This window comes from Taudactylus pleione, unplaced genomic scaffold, assembly GCF_031769625.1.
Source record: "Taudactylus pleione unplaced genomic scaffold, aTauple2 ptg000032l, whole genome shotgun sequence".
In the NCBI taxonomy this organism is placed as follows: Eukaryota; Metazoa; Chordata; class Amphibia; order Anura; family Myobatrachidae; genus Taudactylus; species Taudactylus pleione.
Window position 1 is genome coordinate 40,235,249 of NW_028284434.1, and position 25,745 is coordinate 40,260,993.

At 43.0% G+C, this 25,745-nt stretch overlaps 1 protein-coding gene across 5 annotated transcripts in view; it reads right to left on the minus strand.

Annotated features, from left to right (window-relative positions):
• Nucleotides 1-4,876: 4,876 nt before the first annotated feature.
• The window catches only part of SNX8 (sorting nexin 8), a 49,063-nt gene continuing 28,194 nt past the window's right edge, over nucleotides 4,877-25,745 (minus strand). For all 5 annotated transcript variants that reach the window (XM_088452041.1, XM_088452042.1, XM_088452038.1 and 2 more), the window contains 8 exons: nucleotides 22,419-22,540; nucleotides 18,626-18,706; nucleotides 18,057-18,217; nucleotides 16,982-17,114; nucleotides 13,934-14,002; nucleotides 12,891-13,040; nucleotides 12,411-12,560; nucleotides 4,877-9,217 (listed from right to left, as the gene is read on the minus strand). In XM_088452041.1, the coding sequence (XP_088308167.1) occupies nucleotides 9,104-9,217; nucleotides 12,411-12,560; nucleotides 12,891-13,040; nucleotides 13,934-14,002; nucleotides 16,982-17,114; nucleotides 18,057-18,217; nucleotides 18,626-18,706; nucleotides 22,419-22,540 (980 nt within the window). In that variant the 3' untranslated portion in view covers nucleotides 4,877-9,103. The remainder of the gene's footprint in view (nucleotides 9,218-12,410; nucleotides 12,561-12,890; nucleotides 13,041-13,933; nucleotides 14,003-16,981; nucleotides 17,115-18,056; nucleotides 18,218-18,625; nucleotides 18,707-22,418; nucleotides 22,541-25,745) is intronic.

Consider the following 25,745-nt stretch of genomic DNA (forward strand, 5'->3'; position numbering starts at 1 on the left):
TTAAAAAAAAAATACAAACAAAAAAAAAAAACTGGGTAAAATTGCAACTTTTGCATGGCAGCTCCCACTCTTAGAAAACAAGAAAATAAAGAACAGATTGTACTTTATGTGGAACCTCCTGTAGGTGTATTTCTCCATGACACCTACCTCTGGGGCTAGTTACCTGGGCTGTAGCCATTTTAATTATCTCTGTGGGTGAATTAGCAACGGCTGTCCCGGTTCAAACCAAGTTTACTAGTAGCAAAGTACATGTAGTACGGATGCAGCAAGTGTACAGTTATGGAAATATTAGTACATAACATATCTCAAGGAACATGAGGTAGGACTTATTTACATAATCTAACGTAATACTTCAGGACAGTTTACGTAATTACTTTAGGGATCATATGTAGGTGTTGTCACTAGCTCCTCTACCAACAGTCACTTAAACTTACCATGCGTGCCGGGTCATCTCCAATACAAGACAATGTGCATTCTTGGTCCTTGAAGGGGTCTCTCACAGAGCGGCTAGTCAGTCAGCTCAGTGACTGGAAAGACTTACTAGCCTTCTGGTGATGGTGCTCTCCAGATTATCCACATCCTCCCAAAGTTCTGTAGCCAACTTCTCAGGATTCCTATGCTACGAGTAAGGGAATTCAACATGCTGCTGTGGAACTACACACCCCAGCATGCCCTAACAGCAAAACTCATGTAGGACTTGCTGTGGTGTGTAGTTCCACAACACTGGAGGACCGCATATAGAATACCCCTGTGCTAAAGCAACAGCATCACAGTTGTCCAGTCTAGGGCTCTGTCCAGACACTACTTCAGCTTGCTCTCCTCTGTAGCATGTGTGTGTGTGTGTGTGTGTCTATGGAGTTTGCATTTTCCCTGTGCGTGTGTGTTTATGAATTTGTAGGTTCACTGCTGGCGGAAAAAAACTACCTGTGTTTGTGTGGCAGAAAATGGGACAGTAGTAATCATTGGACTGGGGACAGATGTGACCAACTCAAATATTCTCTGATCTGACCGACACGTGTTCCTGTTATCCTGTGGGTCTAATTTGCAGCAGATGGACTGCTTGTAAAACCAAGACTTAAGCTGGGTACACACCTAAAGATTTTCTGTCCAACCAACCAACTAGTTGATTGGTTGGAATGAAAATCTGGTAAGGTATGAAAGCAAATGACAATCAGCAATTTGTTCCCAAAAGCCAGAAAATGGACAAAAACTGTAGTTTGAACAAATTGTTTAGATCAAACATTTAACAAACTTGTCTGACCGACCATTTTCATCTGTTTCCTGGCATTTAGGAGCAAATTGCTGATCATCATTTACTCCCATATGTTATTTTCATTCCAACCAATCAACTAGTTGGTTGGTTGGACAGAAAATCTTTAGGTGTGTACCCAGCTTAAGAGTGTGATTTTTGGTGTATTGGCACCTTAAGTACTAAGGATATGGATAGTTAAAATTATTTTGATAAACTGTACAATTACCATGGCATAAAAGGGAGTTTCTTAGTACATGTTTAGGGTTTAGACTCAAGGTGCCCATACACTGTGCAATTTTTTTATACACGATTTGGCAGTTTTCGAAAAAGTTGTGTAAAAAGTGGCATTTCCCTGGACGATTACGATGCACATCCCTGGCGTCATGTATCGACATCGTAGATCAACTGAACCTGCAGTAAGATTTCGACCTAACATGCATGATGTGACACACCTCGTTCTGTGTTTGTGCACACAGAACTATGTCATGCACGATAGAGATGCATGTAGCACAGACCAGGGAGATCCGTGCTACATGCATCTGTGTCATTGAGACAGAGCACGGACAGGTCAGAGAGACCCGTCTGTGCTGCTGCAGTATAACAAAAAAAACGCTTGTTTAAAAAAAAAAAAAAATGGCGTGCCCCCCTCCCAAAGAGCAACCAGTCCCAGGCTATTAGTGACCCAGTGCTGATTGTGCTTAAATACAGGGGACAAACAACGTAGGGGATCCCCCCGTATTTAAGCACAACCAGCATCAGGCTAGCCAGAAGTAGCCCTGCCAAAATACGGGGGACAAACTATGTAGGGGTCCTCCATATTTTGCGCAACCAGCACTGGGCTCTTATCTGGTCCTGGTTCTGCTAATACAGGGGGTAAAAATGAGTAGGGTCCCCCTGTATTATCCAGAACCAGCACGGCTAATGCCACAGCCAGGGGAATGCTTTCACCAGGCCCCCTAGCCGAAGCATTAACCCTGACAGTCAGCCCAGGCCGGAGATCCCAGGGATTCCCCTCTCCAGGGCACCCCAGGCCTAGAATGATAGCCCGGGGCTATCCCTGGTACCCTGGAGGCGGTGAGTGCCGGATTGATAGTGTAGTGCATTTGATAAAGTAAAAATATTGTCTTTTGCTGTGGAACTGCAGGTCCCAGCAGCCTCCCCCGCATGCTGGTACTTGGAGAACCACAAGTAACAGCATGCGGGGCATTACGGGCCCGCTGGTACCTGTAATTCCACAGCAAAAATAATATTAAAATAAACACAGGACACACACCGTGCAAAGTAGAAGTTTATTAAAAATGCATGCACTGATACATCTACACACACATGTACACATACTCACCTATGTATCCCTGAAGCCACTCGCGCCCTCTTCTCCATGTAGAAAATCCAGAGTACCTGTTAAAAAATATCCATACTCACCTTCTCCTATGTTCGGGTCCTCTTCATTCCAAAGTAGGCATCCCTGGAATTGGCAAAATAAAAACATGCATTTCCCAGATCCACAGACTTTTGTACCATCCTATAAGGACAGTAGTTTCCAAATGAGAGCTCAGCAGCGGAATTTCACTATGAAAACCCAGTCGCTGAGAGAGGCGAGCCTTCCGCCTCAGCCAATGAACGGTTCTCACCCTTGACGTCAACAGTGAGAACTGCAAAGGTAACTTACTTTCGCGGTTCTCACCATTGACTTCAATGGAGGGGAGGCTTGCTGGTATCCAGGGGTGGCGGGGATAGCCCCAGACACCCCAGCCCCTAGGGTGCCTTTATTGGGGGGGTCCCCAGCTCCCCAGGGATCCCCGGCCTGACTAACAGTCAGGGTTAATGCTTCAGCTGGGGGTGCCCGGTGAAAGGGCTCCCCTGGCTTGTCATTAGCCCCGCACTAGAAAAAGTCTGGTGCTGGTTCTGGATAATACAGGGGGACCCTACTAATTTTTTCTTCCTGTATTTCCAGAACCGGATCAGAAACTAGTGCTGGTTGTGCAAAATATGGGGGACCCCTACGTCGTTTGACCCCCGTATTTTGGCAACCAGGGCTGGTTCTAACTAGCCTGGTGCTGGTTGTGCTTAAATACGGAGGGACCTCTACGTCATTTATTCCCTGTATTTAAGCACAACCAGCACTGGGTCACTAAAAGCCCACGGTTGATTGCTCTTTTGGGGGACACCCCATGTTTTCTTTTTTTACACAGGTTTTTTTTTTTTTTTTTTTTTTACTGCAGCAGCATAGACTGATCTCTCTGATCCTGTCCGTGCTGTGTCAATGACACAGATGCATCTAGCACGAATCTCTCTGGTACGTGCTACATGCATCTGTGTCATATCGAACTCGATTGAATGAATATGCAAATCATTAGATTGTACAGGAACCCGATGTGAGGGGTGCTAATGCCAAGTAGACTTGGGTAAATTTACTAAGATTTATGTTTGGTCAAGAATTGCGTTCCCGTGCGTGTTTAGCTTGTTTTTCTGACTCACACATTTACCAACATCAAACAGGTGTAAAATCATTAATCTCTGCAAAACACTGGTGCAGACACAAATAGAAATATGCCAAACTCACAAGTACCATAAACAGGTATACAACACGGGAATTTACAAAGAATCATGATTGCAAGCGCGTTTGTAATTTAAGCAAACTGTCCAAAATAGAATTTTAAAATAGACCCTCTCCGGGCCCGCGTGTTTAGCAGAAACATACACAGATCAGTGTGATCCATGCACATTTCTGACTATAATAAAGCAAATGAAGCGTTAAATTTTTTTTTTAAAAAGGCAGCATAAATCTCCACATTTCCCATAGAAATGCATTGGCTGAACGCTCATTGGCTGAGAAAGGAGAGCCTCCACCTCTCAGCCACTGAATGTTTCCCCCATAGACTACAATGTTGGGAACCTCGGGTTATTAAAGTACATTCAAACCATTGAGGTCTATAGGCGTTACAATGCTTTGTCATTACACCCCCGCTAGTAATGCCTGGTGCTGAATCTAAATATATGGGGGCCCCCCTACCATTTTTTTTACACGTATTTTGTATTTTTAGAACCAGGACCGGCTCACAGAGCCCGGTACTAGATCATTAAATACAGGGGACCCTTACACATTTTGTTCCCCATATTTTTCCAACCAGGACCAGCTCACAGAGCCCAGGGCTGGTTATGCTTTTGGGGGTGGACTACATGCATTTTTTTTTTTTTTTATAGCAGAGTTTTGACACTGATGCATGCAGGCTGCATGTTCGGGTGTACTTGGCTGCGGTCACAGACGACATTTCCGGTATTGTGAAACAGGGAGTGCTTTCATGATGACGTGATTCAGCCCAAATCGCTTCATCAGCCCCCCCCCCCCACCACCACCTCGGATGTTTGTGGCTACTTCGGGGGGGGATTGAGGGGGTCAGGAGCGGCAACCGATTTTCGGGAGGCTCCTGGAGAGTTGGCATGTATGCTATAGTTACACCTGTGTGCACTGGGCTTTCACATTACTACGGGGGCAGAAATCCTACTATGTCATTAGGTATTGCCAAATACAGTGTTTAGGATTGGAAAAAGCCAAAATAAAGGACAATAAAAATAATGTATATCTACCTTTATAAAATATGAGGACAAAAACAATCCACACACTTTGAGACTTCATATATTTTATTAAATATATTTTATATATGAATTTCTTACAAATATGTTTTTATATACATTAATATTTCATTAGCTTATATAGGTCTGGCAGTATCTTTATCCTCTTTGGAATGTAACAATCAAAACTGTAATTTTTTTTTCTTTTTTTTATCAACTGGATAAATAGTTTTTAGCATTTTGTGTAGCAAACGTAAAAAAAAGTGCAGCAGTCAGCGATGCAGCTGCTGCCGGTACATATTTTTAATCAAAAAGAGACTATCCTAGTCTGTAATAATATCTTCCAGTGACCTTGTGGGGACATTAGATAGGGGAAAAGTCCAGCAATAACTTTACAAAACAAGACACAGCTTTGGCGTATAACCTCTCATGTACTGAAGAATAAAATAAAATGTGCATTAAGTTTTATTATATAGTGCCTGATAGCAGGATACATCTATTTATAACACTGTATATTAATGAAGGCTTCTATTAACAATCATCCAGTCAGTTTTAGGTTAAATAATATTTACTGTACTGAAATAGCCACAATGCTTTAAGCCAGTTGCAAACAATATACAATAAAATGGCTGCTTCTGATAGTGTTGATGTGTCTGGGTTTACTTCCAATGGCCAGTAAAACAAATGTAAGAGCCAATAAGAAGATAATTTATATAGCTCCCAGCTTGATATGTATAAAGCTCCTGTCTGGATTTCTGTATACCCTTGTTATCCTCCTGAATGAGCAAGCTGCCTGCCATCTGCAATCTTACATTACATGCCCCCAATGGTTTCCATCTGTGTTATTTATAGGCTTGCAGACAGAAATGGCTCCCACCGCAAAATAACAGCTTAGTACCCACACCACACATGCAAGCCTGGTCAGCTTCTGATTTATTTTTGCCAAACCATTATCAAAATCTGATTTGAGAATAGAAAACCCATTTGGCTGCTAACCCCCTCCATATAGTCACTTTTGGGGGAATCTTGCATATACAAGCAAATTCCTATACAAGATTATATAACACAGTCAGTTTTTACAGTGATTATAGTCAACATTTTAAAACACAGTTTGTAATAAGTGTTTACAGTTTAAGATTACGTCTCATAACTTGTCAGTTTTACACAAGGCACAATTCATTTTATATATATATATTTCTGACCAAGTTTGTGCATGATTTCCTTATAACACAATAAGACACGGTGGAAGCGGCCATTTTGTGTTCATTAGGAATTACTTGACATCAACAAGGCAACCAAAGATGTCAGTAGAGTTCAGCCTACCAAACATCTGCCTCCACTATGTATGTTAACATTTCAATGTAACAAGAAACCCCAAAAAAATAATAATTCCCATACACATACAAAGACATACAACGAGGTAATACTGCCACAACAATCAACAGTACTGAATATGGTTACACTTAAACCTATTACTAATAAACATTCCGTCCAGCATTAAAGCAGCTTACTATTTTGCAAGTGTTTCATGATTACTAGTGGAACAACTGCTTAGAATAGTCTGGAACTATCCTTATAGTGCATATCAGTTCTCATTATCAACAATGCATAATTCAAAAGGTTATATTAGGAATTAAATGACAGCACAGAATTTTTGCATATAAATAAAGTGCTTTGGCTGCATACATTAGTAAAGGTTAAAGGTGACCGGCAGCCTCCATTAACAGCGATGGGCTGTTTAAGGTGGATGAGAGAACTATCAACATTAGTTAATACTGAAAGCAAGGCGCTACTAATACTGTACATCCACTCTACCAAACCAGGAGCACCTACCAAGGTCAATATAAATGAAATCAGGCAAATGCTATAACATACACACAGTGGAAGCTGCATTTTATCCAAATGCATCAATGAGAGGGCAGATTATGAAATCACTAGAAACCAGTTAAATCTCTGAGGCATAAGACACACAAGATAGCTGACGCCATGATAAAGGGCTTTGACAAAACCCAAAGTCCCACAATAGTAGAAGGAAGGATCCCCTGCTATAAGGAAAACAGATCCACTGAGGGCCTGTATTTTGTTGTCTTTTGCCTATTTCCACCGAAAACTAAATTTTTAGTTTAAGGACTTAGGTATTTAGCAAATTTGCAGACATCAGCTATAACGTAGTCCTAGCTCTTTGGTGCTGTTCAGATAATGGACAGGCACTGTAGTGACTGCCACCAATTACATAATAGTTTACAAGCAAGCATAAACACATCAAGTTCTGCATCTTATATATGGGTTCCTTTTTCAAAGTTAAATATTAATAATGCAATGGCCTTTGTAACTTAAAAAAAAAAAAAAAAGAAACCCGGTCCCCTAGTGAAGTTTTGATTCAGAAACATCTGTTTCTATTATTTCTCCTAATATAGTGCAAAGAAATGTATAATGGAGTCATTTTTACGGCCAGAGGTAATCTGTTGCCTTTTTTAAATACACCAACACCATTGGTAATATAACATGTCCTAGAAGAGTGTTGGACAAACTAGTATTTCCCTGGTCCCACCAGGAGGCAGCACAATACATTTGTGGAGAACCAACAAACTGCATTATGAGATTACTATCAATGGTAGCCTATGGTTGCAGACTGACCTGGTACACTGACATAAGAGTATATATGAGGAAGATCAAAGAGGGAAAATACTTCTGGTCAGTTGGCCCACATGTGACACCAAGGCAAGCAGTTGCCAACACGGTCACAGATGCTTAGAGGTTCTTTGTAATCGGTATCCATAAAACACAAAGATCCCAACTTCATATCTTCCCTGAAGAAATACTAGTAGTAAGGAATTAGCCTTAGTAGTACCTGGATTTAGGTAGTGACTGAGGGTCTTCCATCATTGTCATATCACATAATCCATGGGTCCACATTGCTGGTATAAGGATTAACAATACTTATATCTGGTACAAGATGGTTTATCACTAGTGTTTAAGTTTCTCAGACACAAATGGAATTTCAGAAAAACCACAGTATTAATGGCTACATCCTGGGCCGACTCCTGGGGTGTTCGACCAGTGCGGTTGAACAGGGGCGCCACCCCATAGAGGGCGCACCCCTCCCCAACATCCCGATTTCAGTGGGACAATACTGTCCCGCTGTTCCACCTGTGGGTTGAGGTGGCCTGCGGGTGGTCAAATCGGGAGGTTGGGGACCCCCACCACCGCAGCTGTGCGGCGGTGCCAGACCCCGGAGTAGCTGAATGGATGCTACGCGCATGCCCCCGGCATCCATTCAGTGCCGGGAGAGGCCCAGCTAGTGACGGAGTGCTGGCCTTACCCCCGGCCTGACGTTATTTGGAGGTGAGCCATGCGGGCACGCCTCCAAATAACGTCACTTAGGGGGCGTGGCCTGTGGTACTTAGACCAAAGCCCCTTTTTCGGTCGCCCACGGCTTCGCTGCCCGCGAATATTGGGAGCTATTAACTGAGCCGGCACAGAGTGCTCAGACTCCTGGAGCCGGACCTGGCTAAATCCAATATAAAAACATTCCCCCCAACATGATAAAGTGTATAATAGTCATGTTAGTGTACTATAATCAGCCATCAAAGGCTTAATATGGCTCCTTTCTGTTATCAGCCTACAGACAGGAAGTCCCACTTGCAGCCATTGGGAATCATTGCCTCTTTTCTTATCTTCTATCTTCTTGTGACTGTTTTATTAGGTCTTTCATAGAAAACATCTTGAATGCTAGGTTTGTTTAATATTGGATTTTGCTGATGACTTGTCCTTTTATTTCATTATTGTTTCCTCCCGGACAATAAGAGGAGCAGCATAATCGAACGCACTTATGTTTAAAATATCAAAAGCAGCATAATAAACCAATTTATATAAGTGACTTTTGGTCACGTCGATAACACTGGAACAAAGGAAGACATGTAAGCATCCAAGTGCTCCTATCACATACACAGTGGAAGTTGGTAGAACCAATAATAATAATAATGAAATTTAGGAACTGATGACATCATGGAGATAATACTGGTTCCACTTCATGGCTCAGTGATGTCACTCGTTCTTAGTGAATAGGAATTATTTACATAAATATCAGTTCAGCCCTTCCAGCGTGTGTGAGTGATGGAGGCACTTCTAGATCAGGCTGAAAAGAGCACCTGTGATCTAGAGAATAAAGGAATAGTCTACATTATATACAATTTTCCTCACAAAAAAAAGAAAAGAAAAAAAAAGGTAGTTCCAAAGCCAAGTGACATTAGCAATACAGGAGAAGTGTCACCAATACTAGCGGGAGAAAAAGTGTCGTTCCTCTGGGGACAGAGGTGGAGTGGACAGGCTGGATGAACCCACAAAGAGACAATTCAGCTTTGGCTTCAGCTCATTCCAGACTTGGTTCATCTAGGACATAAAACACACCGAATCAAGCAATTTTCAGCCCATGTGTACAGTGGAAATACTTTGCGGGAGCTTGATCAAGTCTTAGCAATAATCTTATATGGACAACACATCCACTTGTCATCTTTAGAAGATATGCGGGCAAACGTGATGCCGATGCTTAGAATACCTGTGCCGGAATTCCGACACCTGTCAGAATCCCTACGCCGGCATCCTGAAGGTAAGTAGCGGGATTAGGTTTAGGCACTAGGAGTGGTTAGGATACTTACCAACATGTGTCTGTATCCTAACCCTGTAGGGATGCCGGTGTCAGGATTTTGACCCCCGGGATTCTAAGCTCTGGCATCCTGTACCCAACCCCTTTAAGAAGGATTGCTAAATTTCCCCCCTTTGTGATGTAGCTCATTCATCAGTTTAGTTTAGTTTTTCTTCCTACCAGTGATCACACCCACCCAATAGGTCATGTTTTCAGGATTTCCTAAACCTTAAAACATGAGCTTTTGGGGGTACACAGGGACTGGAGATAAGAAACAAAGGTTTATTTACAATAACAAAAAAACATAACTGTACAAACCAAATGCATATCTACACATGTCTTATGCTTTGTCTGTTTGTACTCTAGTAACAGGCCACTCCCACTTACATTTTTAAATGTGCAATTGGATGTGTAACAATCAGGTGTGATATGAAAGATCGACAGGTTCAAATGTTCAACAATTTTTTATAATTTACCCAAAACCCTCCTCCTAGTGCCTAATCCTTCCCCTAGTGCAGCGTTTTTCAACCACTGTGCCGTGGCACACTAGTTGCCGTGAGCAGTTGCCAAGTGTGCCGCAAGGTCAGCGCAGTCAAAGCTGACTTTACTTGTACTGCTGGCCCAGGCAGTGTTGGGCTCTTCAGGGAGGCTTAGGCGCGCCCATGTTGTGACCTTTGGAGGCGCGGCGGTGTGGCATGGTCACGCATGTCGTGTTGCACACCCATCTGCACACTGCTCCCAGCTATGCACTGTGTTCTTAGTCACGGAGTGTGACAGAGCAACCCCAGCCAATAAGGGACAGGACAGAGAGTCTTCTCAGCTGGTTATTTAACTTTTTCTTCGTTTTTTTCTGTGGGCAGAAATGTGATTGTTTTTTTTTTCTGTGGGGGCCAATGTGTTCTTTTTCCTGTGGGGGGCCAATTTGTGAGAGTTTTTTCTCCCATGGGGGCCAATTTGTGAGTGTTTTTTCTCCCATGGGAGCATATGTGTGTTTTTTTTTTTGCCATGAGGGACTGATGGTGTGCTTTAGCAATTTTAAAAACTTGTTCTGTGTGCCGCGAGTTGAAAAAGGTTGAAAATCACTGCCCTTATGTCTAACCCTAACCCTCATCCTAGTGCCTTCCCTTAACCCTCATCCTAGTGCCTAACCCTTATCCACATCCTAGTGCCTAACCCTAACTGTCATCCTAGTGCCTTCCCCTAACCCTCATCCTAGTGCCTAACCCTCATCCTAGTGCCTAATCCTAACCTACATCCTAGTGCCTAATCCTAACCTACATCCTAGTGCCTAACCCTCATCCTAGTGCCTAATCCTAACCCGCATCCTAGTGCCTAACCCTCATCCTAGTGCCTAATCCTAACCCTCGTCCTAGTGCTTAATCCTAACCCGCATCCTAGTGCCTAACCCGCATCCTAGTGCCTAACCCGCATCCTAGTGCCTAATCCTAACCTACATCCTAGTGCCTAACCCTAACTATCATCCTAGTGCCTTCCCCTAACCCTCATCCTAGTGCCTAACCCACATCCTAGTGCCTAATCCTAACCCTTGTCCTAGTGCCTAATCCTAACCCGCATCCTAGTGCCTAACCCTCATCCTAGTGCCTAACCCGCATCCTAGTGCCTAACCCGCATCCTAGTGCCTAACCCGCATCCTAGTGCCTAACCCGCATCCTAGTGCCTAATCCTAACCTACATCCTAGTGCCTAACCCTAACTGTCATCCTAGTGCCTTCCCGTAACCCTCATCCTAGTGCCTAACCCTCATCCTAGTGCCTAATCCTAACCTACATCCTAGTGCCTAATCCTAACCCTCATTCTAGTGCCTTCCCCTAACCCTCATCCTAGTGCCTAACCCACATCCTAGTGCCTAATCCTAACCCTCATCCTAGTGCCTAATCCTAACCCGCATCCTAGTGCCTAACCCTCATCCTAGTGCCTAACCCTCATCCTAGTGCCTAATCCTAACCTACATCCTAGTGCCTAACCCTAACTGTCATCCTAGTGCCTTCCCCTAACCCTCGTCCTAGTGCCTAACCCTCATCCTAGTGCCTAATCCTAACCCTCATCCTAGTGCCTACTCCTAACCCGCATCCTAGTGCCTAACCCTCATCCTAGTGCCTAACCCGCATCCTAGTGCCTAACCCGCATCCTAGTGCCTTATCCTAACCTACATCCTAGTGCCTAACCCTAACTGTCATCCTAGTGCCTTCCCGTAACCCTCATCCTAGTGCCTAACCCTCATCCTAGTGCCTAATCCTAACCTACATCCTAGTGCCTAACCCTAACTGTCATCCTAGTGCCTAACCCTAACTGTCATCCTAGTGCCTTCCCGTAACCCTCATCCTAGTGCCTAACCCTCATCCTAGTGCCTAATCCTAACCCGCATCCTAGTGCCTAACCCTCATCCTAGTGCCTAACCCTCATCCTAGTGCCTAACCCGCATCCTAGTGCCTAACCCGCATCCTAGTGCCTAACCCGCATCCTAGTGCCTAACCCGCATCCTAGTGCCTAACCCGCATCCTAGTGCCTAACCCGCATCCTAGTGCCTAACCCGCATCCTAGTGCCTAACCCGCATCCTAGTGCCTAATCCTAACCTACATCCTAGTGCCTAACCCTAACTGTCATCCTAGTGCCTTCCCCTAACCCTCGTCCTAGTGCCTAACCCTCATCCTAGTGCCTAATCCTAACCCTCATTCTAGTGCCTAACCGTAACCCTCCTCCTAGTGCCTAATCCAAACCCTTGTCCTAGTGCTTAATCCTAACCTAGCATAACCCTCCCCTAATGCCTAAACTTGTTGTGTTGTTGTGTTACAGTAATGGCTGCCTGTCTAGCAGGGGAATCCTAGAAAACCTTCTGCCTTAACAGTAAGTGTGTTTATGCCCCTTAACATTTACCACTGATTTTCCAACAAATGTCAAGTTCATTGTTATGGTACCAACCTCTTTGTGTCCCTGGATCTGTGAATTCACAAACGCCCCAAGTATGTGGGAGGTGATGGGCAGATAGATGTGGATAAGTTGTGTTTCTTGGTGCAAACAAAACAAGGAAAAGTAATTCCTCATCTCCATGACGATGATGGCATTTTCTTGCTAAAAGAAAAAAACAGAAGTTACTGGAAAAGCACCTTCATTTCAGAAGCAGAACAGAAACCGCAATTTTCAAAAAGAAAATTGTTAAAACGAAAGTCAAAGTGGCAAAAATTACAGTGAGAGCATCTGGGATGCCAAAAAAGGGTAATATGCAATAAGGTCAATTAATGGGACATCCAAAAAGATTATGAAATTCAGAAAAGGATGTGAGAAATATTTCAGACTTAAATACCAGGCCAAAGTGTAAGGTTTTTATTTAAGTGGCTCAGATAAATATGTGAGCTTTCCAGTGGAAACTTGTATCGGTCTCCTATTTTTTTCTGAACTTGCCTCAACAATGCGAGACTCCAGCTGCTCCACAGACTCGGTCTCCTTATTCTGCACAGTGGCGCTAATCATTTGCTTCTTCATAAGACTGTACTTGTGTAAGGCTTTCTGGTGCTTATGCAGTACCCCTTTCTCATGACGCTCACAAAGGTCCTGTACGGGTAACAAGCATATCATCATAAATGTCACAACAAGCCTCAATTGAGCATGCATGACTTGTGGGTGTTTAAGGGTTAATGGATAAATTGTTTAACTCCATCAAAAGTATCTCTCATAATCACTACCTAGTTCTTCCACTACTTTCCACAGCTGACCCACTGAGTAAGTAGTCAGGAATTTCCAGAATTTTTTTTCAAAATATAACCTCAACCTCATTTAGTCAGTAATTGTGATCTCCACAATGGATCTGCCTTAAGTGGACCATTATAACAAGTAAGCCTCACTAAAACAATTATTTAAGAACACAAACACAGCACATTTGTTGAGTTTAATATGATGAAGAAAGTCACAATGCTTAGTGATTAAAAAAATTATATAGTAAAATGGCATACAGAAATACAATTGCAAAACAGTTTCTTAAACAAGAATATAAAACAGAAATCAAAAACTCAACCTTTTCATGTAACTGCTACCTACTGTGGCTCGTTCCTCTGATTACAAGTAAACATAAAGATCTCCTCAAATATGAATTATAAAACGTATTGCTTTTATATACTTTTCCGACAGGAGATAACAGACCCAGAGAGCCATTGTCTAGTCACATCATCTGGGCTAGCCATAAACCATAGATGACATGTTGACCTTATCTTTCCAGGCCTCTCTGTATACAAACATTCCTCTATGTGATAGGACCCAGAGCAGTTAGATTCAGCATCTATTAACCCCTGGTTGACTTAAACAGAGAGACTTCACATGTACTCCTATCTTGGTGGGAGTAATCATGACCACATTTAGACAGTTTTCCTTTTGCTAACTCCCAATTCTTCCATAACGACGACAATGAATATTGACAATATAAAACAAATAAGTAATGTGATGTTACTTACTTTATATGACTGGAGGAGGTCCAAGAAAAGATTTAACTTCTCTACCACATCAATTTCTTCAAGTCTACCCTAGAAATTATCAGGACCAAGATACAAAAAGACATTAACATATAGATCACCAAACTCATGTCAGTATGATTCATACGATAAGAACAATGGTTATAGTAATGATACGACAACTCAACTGTTGTTTATATTAAAGACAAATGTATACAGAATGTTGCACCTTTGTTTCTCTGAAACACATTTACATTTTAGATAACATAGTCTTAAGAAAAAGCTGCTCATCCTCATATTGTTTTTTTAGATTATCACAACAACGAGCCATAATAACGGGGAAGAGATGAGGTGAGAGGGCAGACGGTGATGAGGGCTGGTGAGCTTTAATGAACAGGAGCCTTTCCTTGGCCTGTTTGAAACAATGCGGGCTGGTGGGAGGTTTGTGTATGATTCTGGATAGGTTGGGGATTAATGTGTGGAGGAGAGGATGACTCCCAAACTGTGGACTTGAGGCACAGGAGGGAGAATAGTGTTTGCAGCAGGGAGACAGGTAAAGGAAAAAGGGATCCTGGAGGAGATCACTTGAAACTAAGAGGGGTATTCAATATGAAACGTTAACTTCACTGTCGAAGTTAACGTTTAATATCGGAGTTTTTACCTGCGTTAAAGTATCGGGTGCGCTCCCGCTTATACCCGTATTCAATATAAAATTAACGAAAACGGGAAACTCCGAAGTTGGATTTGCGTAAAGTTATGAATTTTTCCTTAAAAAAATTGTAAGAGCCCCCTAAAGTAGTAAAAACATGGGGGATCACTATGGGTACCCCCATTTTAGCCTTTAATTGAAAGTCGGGGATTTAAATAGCCGCAGCAGGTGTTTTATTTCCGACATTGAAGAAGTGATGCAGAAGAGCACTTAGGTTATTTTTTTCGTTTTTTTAAGTGGTCCCATCAAATTTGGGGTACATGAAAATGGGTACTAGCATATTTTGATGTCTCTAAAGTAATTTTTTTAAAATTCTGCATTTGTGTACCTGCCGCTATAATTCTATTCTAGAAAACATCTGCCGCATACTTGCAGAATAGCCCTGAACCTATTTCCCTATTGTTAAACAATTTTTTTCCCTTTTTTTTTTTTCACCCCAATTTTTAAATACATTTTTTGGAGTGTCCCTATTTTTTATTTTTTTTATTTTTTTGACACAGTTCTTTTTTAAATGTCAGTCCCAGGGGTGCAGGCTATTTTTTTTAAGCCTGCACCCCTAAACCCCAATTCTGCACTTTTTTTCGACACCTATTCAATGGTGAAAAGTTATCCCCGTTTTTTATCAAAGACTTTTCAAAACTGCGATAAGTCTTTGAAATTGAATACGGTGTAAAAGTAAAACCTGCGATAATGACGTCATACCTCCGATATTAACGCAAAAAACGATGTTATCGCACCCATATTGAATACCCCTGTAAGGGGTATATTTACTAAAGTGAGAGTTTTTAGAAATGGAGACGACGTTGCCCATAGCAACCAATTAGATTCTACTTAACATTTAACTAGCACCTTCTAGAAGATAATAGCTAGAATCTGATTGGTTACTATGGGCAACATCTCCACTTCTAAAAGCTCTCACTTTAGTATATATATATACCCTTATTGTTAGTTTTCGATGAGATCTTCCTTATTGTCTTTCAATATCTCAACCATGAGCACTGGTTCATACTATTGATGCAAGGACTAATAACAGTGGTCTCAAGAACCTCTAAAGAGCAAAGGCCCTCATTCAGAGCCGTACGCTCTGAGCAGAGCGCACGCTCTGAATGAGGGCCGTCCTCCATAACTATGGAGCGTCCCCCTGGACACTCGTATAGCTGTGGGTCACCACCCACAGCCTATACGAGCGTGCAGTTTGATGGCCGCGATGGTCTTGACCATCGCGACCATCGAAACTGCGAGCCGGAGCCTGCGGTTGAGGTTTTCAACCGCAAGGCCCGGAGTGATTTTGGCTCTATCAGAGTGGGCCGGCTTCTGACGGGAGGCGTTCCCTTGGGAACGCCCCCGTCAGGGAGGCACGCCCCCGGCACGCCCACCAAAGGGGGCGTGCTGTCAATCAACATCGACAGCACGCCCCCTTTGATCAGACACAACGAGCGAAGGACTTTCCTTCGCTCGTCGCGTCTGGCGCATGCGCACGACGGAGCTCCCTCCGTCGTGTGCATGCTCAGTGCAGACCATCGACCCACTTGCGAGCGGACAGCCGCTTGCGAGTGGGTCTGAATCAGGGCCAAAGTGTTTAACCAGTCAGTAATACCCCTTTTCCACCTAAATTCCGGGTCTGACCCGGAGTTGGAACAAAGTTCCTATCCGGATCAGACCCGGAATCTTGCCGGCGCCGACTCGGGATATTCCCGGCTTTTGCGGCGTGAAAGTGGTTGCTTGGAGATGATGTCATCTCCAAGCGGCACTGAAGCCGGACCAATCGGCCGGCTAGCAGCGCACTCCAGGTCATCGTGTCCCGGAGTGCGCTGTTCTCACGGCAGGGTTTCACGGGCTACGCCAGTGTTAAACCCTGCTAGTTACCTGGGATGGATTGCCGGGTCACTCGACCCGGCGATCCAACTCTCTCCCCTTTTACACCAGGGAGCTGCCCGGGTTAACCCTTCAAAAACCCGGGTTTTAGCTCCGGTGTAAAAGGGGTATAACAGTGCAAAAAGTATTTTCAGGCCATTTTCCCCTCTTTTGTAGATTATAAATTTAGGAACTCAAGCACTGAGTGAAGAATTGTCAGAGAACTTTTCTTTCTTCTTGTGAAAGGATCACAATGCAAGGTTTTTCCATTTTCTATAACATTTCAAGCCCCTGGTATTGGTCAGTGTTGACTACAGCTTTCAACAATTAAAAATTGCACAGATCTGTGCATGACGTCACCAAATTCACAGACAATAATAACAAATGTAAAACCATTTTTTTTTTTTTCGTGAACTTCTACAATTGTGCAGCAAACTCAGGAAATTTGCAATAGTGAAGAAATATTGTATAAGGCATTTATAACATACCTGTTGTGCAGCTTTGTCAGCGAGCAGGGCAAACTCAACAGAGAGTCCCTTGAGTGCCTGTTTCAACGCACCCCAAGAGCTGTGAGTGCGTGCGGCCCAGGAGGGCAGAGGAGTGGTGTCAGAACCCAAGGCGCTAAACAGGAAGAACCATCAGATGTAATGGTCAGTAATGTCATAGTACATAAACGCCCAATTTATGTTCTTCCAAAGCTAAAAGTAAGCCAATCACGCTCCACAGACCGGGGCCATTTTCTGTCATATTATATATATTTACTTTTGCTGGGAGTGGAACAGAGGGCCTGATTCAGACCCGAACGCTAGGCCGCGAACACACGCTATGTCGATAATCGCACATTTGCGCATGCGTATGTCAATATGCGCGAGTCACTCACTGCGCTCGGGAAATGTGCGCTCGTAGTACACAGACTGGACACTAATTTGAGTGACAGATAGCGTCGTTTGTGGGTGGTAACGGGAAGGAGCTTGTGAACGAGGGAGTGGTGCTGCGAACGCAGACGTGTCTTAACAGCGTTTTATGGGTGTGCATAATTAGCATGGTGGCGTCATTGTACACGTCACCTGGTTAGATCTCAGCCTGCAGTGATCACAGTGCTTGCGGTGGGGTAGGGGCTTCCTCGAGAGCTGCGTGCAGCGCTGATGGTTCTCAATGGTTCTGATTAATCACACACTTCCTGGAGATGACGTGTGCTAAGAAAGAGAGGTGGGCGGCTTTACACTCCTGCGTTCGCTCTGTCGTCGCTCTCTAAGACATAGAGGGCGTCCTTAAGCCATTCAGTGCGATCACGACATTTGCATACCCAGCCCCTTTTGGCAGCGTGAGAGCGCAGCTTAGCGTCTGGGTCTGAATCGAGCCCAGAGAGTGTTGGAGAACACTTGCCAGGATAAAATAAATCCACGATAATGGTAACTACTGGATACAGTCGTTTATAAAGAGGATGTGGCCACGTAACACTGTGACAATGGGAGCTTAAAAAAAAAAAAAAAAAAAGAAGAGGAAAGCTGAGCTTGTTAATGATGATTGATACCATATACTTTATCGGCTTGATGGCTTTACCTTAGCTCCTTGCCAAAGCCTAGAAGGTCGGTGGCATTATCGATGGCTCGTGTAGCCATTCTTTCAGATCGATCCCTCAGTTTGTAGAAGCTGTTGAAGATGTTCCTGATCAACTCTCTGCTGGCTGCAAACTGCACTTGGATATCAGCCGGGAGGAAATCCTGACAGACGGCAGAAACAAGACAGGATGTCAGGAAAATTCCATCTCAAAAAATGTGCAGATCAGGGAAAAGAAAATCCAATACACGTATCAATGCAGTCATCACATTCATGAATTCTGTTACTATCTGCAAGAGAAGCCCAGTAGTCATTCTAAGTACACTTCTGGTGTATGGAACGTAAGACAGCTCAGCTATAGACTACTGAGGGCTGTTCATAGAATAGCAGTTTCTCTAGCAAGGCTTCTGTACAATGAACATGAAAAAATGTAATATTCATTCATAATCCAATGACATTTCTGCCGACAAAAATCTGTACTGTGCATTAAATTCTGAACCTCATGTCAGGGATAAAAAGGGGAAGCCTACAATATCTAAAGTTATCATTATTCTATAAATAATAGTACATACCTTGGCTTGTGCAGCAAGATTAGACGTTATGTATTCATCTCCGACCCCACGGATAGCTTCACGCAGTTTATTCTGTATATCCTGTATAGACACACAAATACATTTTCTTTAAGAAAGTCATTTAAATGTGGATTTATTTGCCTTGACTAAAATACTAGTATCATACAGATTTTATAGAACAATTTGAAGGGGAGATGTATCAAACCTTCTACAGAGGACAGGCGGAGGTATTGCCCATAGCAACCAATTAGATTGTAGCTATTACAGTCTATAAAATGATAGCTAGAATCGCATTGGTTGCTATAGGTAACACCTGGATTTTCTATACACTGGCTCCTCAATCCCACATCCGACTGTCATCTGTCTGACTGAAATACGTATATAAACAAAATCACACACTTAATAATGGCGACTGTTCTAGAAGGCCAAATACTTTTCCCAATAAGACAGAAGGCACTGGGCCGGATTCAGGTGTGGATGCTAATGCATTAGCTGCTGCGATTTTGTACGCAGCTGCTGCTATGCAAATATATGCTAATGCTACAGCCGCCTGGAAATGTACCGAGATGCCCACTGGCCGCCAAATAACCAAGCAACTGCGTACCATCGGTGATCGCAGATCCTTCGATAATCGACCATATGAGTAACCCTGTGATTGTTGCGCAGAATGGGCTGAGGGGACGGAGACACTGGCGCCATACAGTATCTTCTGTTGCATTTAAACACAATTCAGTCAACGCGCGTGCCCAAGACACATGCACAGTCCACCGATAATCACTCAACTGCGTGAGGAGTGACCGAAACAGGTGGTTGGTGCTCCCAGCTCCACTACTATTAGACTACCTCCACTCTGATTCATCAAAACCACTCTGTGCCGCTATTGGGACCCTAGCAGCCGGCACCTCAGAGACCTGCGCTGTGACTGAGCGCTTGCTAGATTACAGTGCTGCTTGGAAATTAAGGTGCGGCGTACATTATAGAGACAAGTTGGAATATCAGCGGTGGTGCCTCTGCACTATCTCACGGCGGAGGCTTCACTTGGCCACGGACATCTAATAGGGAGGACGCTCCCTAGCTGCCGCTAGAGACCCCTATGCTTGGCAGGGACCTTGGCAAGATGGCAACACAATAATTCACCTGGCGGTTGTACCAGTATCCATCCATCTGTTTTAGCTCTATGAGTGATATTTCTTACTTTTTGTGAGTACAGGTTGAGTCTCCAATATCCAAAATGCTTGGGACCAAGGGTATTTTGATTATCGAAATATTCCGTATTTTGGAATATTTGTATACCATAATGAAATGTCTTAGGAATAGGGCCCAAATCTAAACACAGAATGCATTTATGATTCATATACACCTTATACACACAGCCTGAAAGTAATTTTATACAATATTTTCAATAATTTTGTGGTTCAAACAATATTTGTGTACATACATGAAATTTATGTTTCATATACACCTTATACACAAAGTCTATAGGTCATTTTGTACTTTATTTTGAATAATTTTGTGCCTTAAACAACGTTTGTGTGCATTGAACCATCAAAAAGTAAAGGTTTCACTATCTCAGTCATGCTGAAAATATTACGTATTTCTGAATATTTGGATATGGGAGACTTAACCTGTACTCACTGTTTACAATTTTAAACCTTGATACATTTGGATATAATTGATATATGTCTGGAAGTCTTTCACTGATAACTAATGCTGATACTATTGCACTGGACTTTCTACACATATAGGTCTTGTTCAGTGTAGTTCTATAGTTTATATATTGCTATTTTTTGCTTCATAAATATATTGAGTCTACAGGGTTATGTTTACAATATACTTAATATTGTTTTGAACTATTATATTATGGTTTTATGTTAATACATGTTTGTTTCTATTTTTACCCTTCATAAAAATACACAATTGATAAATAACAAATATACTTGTTTATTTATTTATATACATCAGCGCAGAATACTAGTTTGCTAATTGCTTGAACATCAAAGTAGCGTCCAAATCTGAATCAGGCCTATTGTCATAGATATCAGGAAGGGTTTTACTGTGTAAACATATCACAACCATGATTTTTTTATTTAATTTTTTTTATACCACCTTAATTTCATATCTAACACAGAGAGTTCATTAATACTAGATTTCAAATTAACATCTAAATAAAGGACAACTTAATCTTTTGTGGTTAAAAATGATGTGTCACCTCTTCCTGCAGCCTGCCTCAATGTGTTCAATAAAAAAAATTGAAAAGTACTTTCTGCTTTGTAATCAGGTTGTCTTCATCCCTTATTAAAGTACAGGCACTGCAGGAATACATCATTATAGGAGGGAAGGCACTGCAGGAATACATCATTATAGGAGGGAAGGCACTGCAGGAATACATCATTATAGGAGGGAAGGCACTGCAGGAATACATCATTATAGGAGGGAAGGCACTGCAGGAATACATCATTATAGGAGGGAAGGCACCGCTGGAATACATCATTATAGGAGGGAAGGCACCGCTGGAATACATCATTATAGGAGGGAAGGCACTGCAGGAATACATCATTATAGGAGGGAAGGCACTGCAGGAATACATCATTATAGGAGGGAAGGCACTGCAGGAATACATCATTATAGGAGGGAAGGCACTGCTGGAATACATCATTATAGGAGGGAAGGCACTGCAGGAATACATCATTATAGGAGGGACGGCACTGCTGGAATACATCATTATAGGAGGGAAGGCACTGCAGGAATACATCATTATAGGAGGGAAGGTACTGCAGGAATACATCATTATAGGAGGGAAGGCACTGCTGGAATACAAGATTATAGGAGGGAAGACACTGCAGGAATACATCATTATAGGAGGGAAGGCACTGCTGGAATACATCATTATAGGAGGGAAGGTACTGCAGGAATACATCATTATAGGAGGGAAGGTACTGCAGGAATACATCATTATAGGAGGGAAGACACTCCTGGAATACATCATTATAGGAGAGATGGAACTTCTGGAATACATCATTATAGGAGGGAAGGCACTGCAGGAATACATAATTATAGGAGAGAAGCAGGGGCGTCTTAAGAGAGGAGGGGGCCCGTGTGCACTCCCCGTGCGGGGCCCCCTCCTCTCCCCCCGGTGGCCGGCAGCCGAAAGACGCAGCTAGCCAGCCACCGGAGCCTTAGTAGACTCCGGGCACTATAGCGTGCCCGGAGTCTACTGCGCATGCGCAGAACGCCGGAAAATGGCCTCGGCGCAGTAGACTCTGGGCACACTCTAGTGCCCGGAGTCTACTGCGCATGCGCAGAAAACCGGAAAAAATGGCAGTGGCGGCCATTTTCCGGTGTTCTGAGCAGCGCAGACATCCGACGTGGAACCACGGACAGGTAAGTCTAAAATAATATGGGTGCAGTGTGTGCGGTGCGGGGCCCCCCTGGACCCTGGGGCCAGTGTGCCCCGCACATACTGCACCCATTATAGATACGCCACTGGAGCGAAGGCACTGCAGGAATACATCATTATAGGAGGGAAGGCACTGCAGGAATACATCATTATAGGAGGGAAGGCACTGCAGGAAGACATCATTATAGGAGGGAAGGCACTGCAGGAAGACATCATTATAGGAGGGACGGCACTGCAGGAAGACATCATTATAGGAGGGAAGGCACTGCAGGAAGACATCATTATAGGAGGGAAGGCACTGCAGGAATACATCATTATAGGAGGGAAGGCACTGCAGGAATACATCATTATAGGAGGGAAGGCAATCTTTCTCCTAACGGTATATCAGACACTCACCTGGCCGTTATAAGACAGGAATATATTCAAAAGCACGTCATCCCAGAAAGAAGGGTGCCTAGACACCAGATTGATAAACCTCTTTAGCGCCCGTCTGCGGGATTCTATAAACTCGCGGTCAGCTGGTGAAATATAAAGAGAAATGATATATATAGTATGCCCTTGCTTTATTTACCATTTCGGACAATGTAGCAGAGCATGGTACTGATCTTAAAGTACATGGTAATAGTATGAAAAGTCCATTTTTTAGTTTACCAGCAAAACTGCTGATGTCCAAGGACACCAATTTTTCAGAAGTACTCACTCTCACAGCTGCACTAGATGCTCTCCCCTTGTCGTTTGCAAAGAAATATGAATAATGAGCTGAGTGCAATCAACACCTGAGTTAGAAACAAACATCTTTCCCTTACTGTCAACGCCAGGAGACGATCTGGTATTGCACTGGCGAGTACTCCAAAACTGTTTCATAGTTCTGATAGCTAAGGGAGGGTCCAGAGTCTGAAAAGGTCTGTTGCTGGTGGCTATATACTTTAAATATCTTGGTGTTGGCAGATCCCAATTAGCGTCAGGCTGGCCCTTATGCCATAGATGGTGGCCATACTTTATAAAATGGCACCATATTTATTAAAAATGCAGATTGGCTGCTGGTCAAAGCTTTTCCTTAAAAACTTGCATTCTGGAGATCAACTAGGCTTCCCCAATACATTTATGTGCAGCAAACGCAGGGAGATTAGATTAAGAAGCGTTCTAAAAACAAGTGGTTCCAGGGTCAACTGGGTTCCATTGTCAGACCTATTGAAGTGAATTATACTAGCCTTACTATTTAGGAGCATGTAACCTATCAGTTTACTTGGTACTACTGAAATGAAGACAGATGTCACAGGTGTCTGTAGTGCTGAACATAGTCTATAATGTGTGCTCGGGTGTTAGCGCTGAACCAGCTAGCTGTATGCTTGGCAACTGAAGTAAGCCCTGGGTGATAATAACAGTAATATTTTCAAAGGACCAGAGTAGCTCCAGTTCAGTACTCAGGCAGAGCTTGTACAGACTTTTGCAGATTAGGGAAGTAGGTTATGTCAAAACTGCTGTCTCTTCTAACCCATTTCTTGAATATTTATAAAAACCATAAAAAGGTCTTAGGGTGGCAGTCAACAGACGAAACACCTCAAAATGTAATGGACAGTAACCGGATTCAATAAAAATGCATTGCCTGTATGGGATAGGTTTCATTCCTGATACACCATGTGACAGGCGTAAACTTGCAATACAATAGAGTTATTAAAAGCATGTTTTTACACAAAAAAACCCACAACAATCCGAAGGACAGACAATGATGGTAAATCTAGAAATACAGAAGCGTGTCAGACAAAAGCTGCTTCTACACAGTCATCTATTTGTAAGGAATTACTGCACCCAATAATCTTTTTAAATTAGAATCCTGAAAAAAAAAATACATGGTGGCTGCACCCTTTAAGTGGACCTGTCATAACTAAGTGCGAATGACAGGTAAAAAAAAATATGTAAATATTATACACATATTGTTATAAGATCGGGGTAGGAGGTCCCTCTCCTGGTGTAGAAGGACACCTCCAAACACACAGCAGCCAGGAAACAGCACAGCTAGTTTTTTGTTTTTTTTCATTCTGCAGCCAGTTTTTATTGTGCAGTATAAAATGAAAAGCATAAAAATAAATCCTAGCCCATCTGGGCACTAACTAAACAATAAATTCCCTCTCTCAAAGTGGTAGGGCCTACTGCCCTCACCACAAACATAAGCATATGCACAGTACTTACAAGCAGTACATCACAATGTCTCTGAACAAGCCTGACTTCCTGCTCTCCCCAAGTATGAGATACTGAGCCGAACCCTGATACAGCCTTTATTAGCCTCTCACAGCTGCAGGCACTAAATAGCCTGCTCTCAGGCTGAAGGCCTGAAAACTCGAAATGGCCTTGTGGATGGAGCCCTCCCTTATCTCTCACATCCACACCCCCAGGACCCATTTATTCAGCCCAAACTCTGATCAAGTATGTTAAGCAGAAATACATAGGTCAAAATCCTTGGACAAACATATTTGCCATTTAGCACTTTACCAGTGCTTCTATCACAATATATATATATATAATCATTAGTGTAACACAATAAAGGTAATTATTCAGAGTAGTCTTGTTACTCATTTGTCTGTCCATATTATATATACAGTGCATCTGGAAAGTATTCACAACGCTTCACTTTTTCCACATTTTGTTATTACAAAATGGAATAAATTCATTTTTGCCATCAAAATTCTATAATAACAACGTGTAAAAAAATTTTTTTGAGATTTTTGAAAATTTTATAAGAAAACCCATAAAACCTAACAGATCATAAGTACATACGTATTCAGAACCATTGCTCAATATTTTGTTGATACACCTTTGGCAGCAATTACAGCCTCAAGTCTTTTTGAATATTTTGCCACAAGCTTGGCACACCTTTCTTTGGGCAGTTTTCGCCCATTCCTCTTTGCAGCACCTCTCAAGCTCCATCAGGTTGGATGGGTAGCATCGGTGCACAGCCATTTTCAGATCTCTCCAGAGATGTTCAATTGGACTCAAGTCTGGGCTCTGGCTGGGCCACTCAAGGATATTCACAGAGTTGTCCTGAAGCCGCTCCTTTGATATCTTGGCAGTGTGCTTAGGGTCGTTGTCCTGCTGAAAGATGAACAGTTGCTCCAGTCAAGAGCGCTCTGGAGCAAAATCCAGGATGTCTCTGTACATTGCTGCATTCATCTTTCCCTCTATCCTGACTAGTCTCCCAGTTCCTGCTGCTGAAAAACATCCCCACAGCATTATGCTGCCACCACCATGCTTCACTGTAGGGATGGTATTGGCCTGGTGATGAGCAGTGCCTGGTTTTCTCCAAACATAACACCTGGCATTCACACCAAAGAGTTAAATCTTTGTCTCATCGGACCAGAGAATCCTTCAGGTGCATTTTGGCAAACTCCAGGTGGGCTGCCATGTGCTTTTTTACTAAGGAGTGGCTTCCGTCTGGCCACTCTACCATACAGGCCTGATTGGTGGATTGCTGCAGAGATGGTTGTTCTTCTGGAAGGTTTTCTCTCCACAGAGTAATGCTGTAGCTCTGACAGAGTGACCATCGGGTTCTTGGTCACCGCCCTGACTAGGGCCTTTCTCCCCCAATCGCTCTGTTTAGATGGCCGGCCAACTCTAGGAAGAGTCCTGGTGGTTCCGAACTTCATCCATTTATGGATGATGGAGGCCACTGTGCTCATTGGGACCTTCAAAGCAGCATATATTTTTCTGTACCCTTCCCCAGATTTG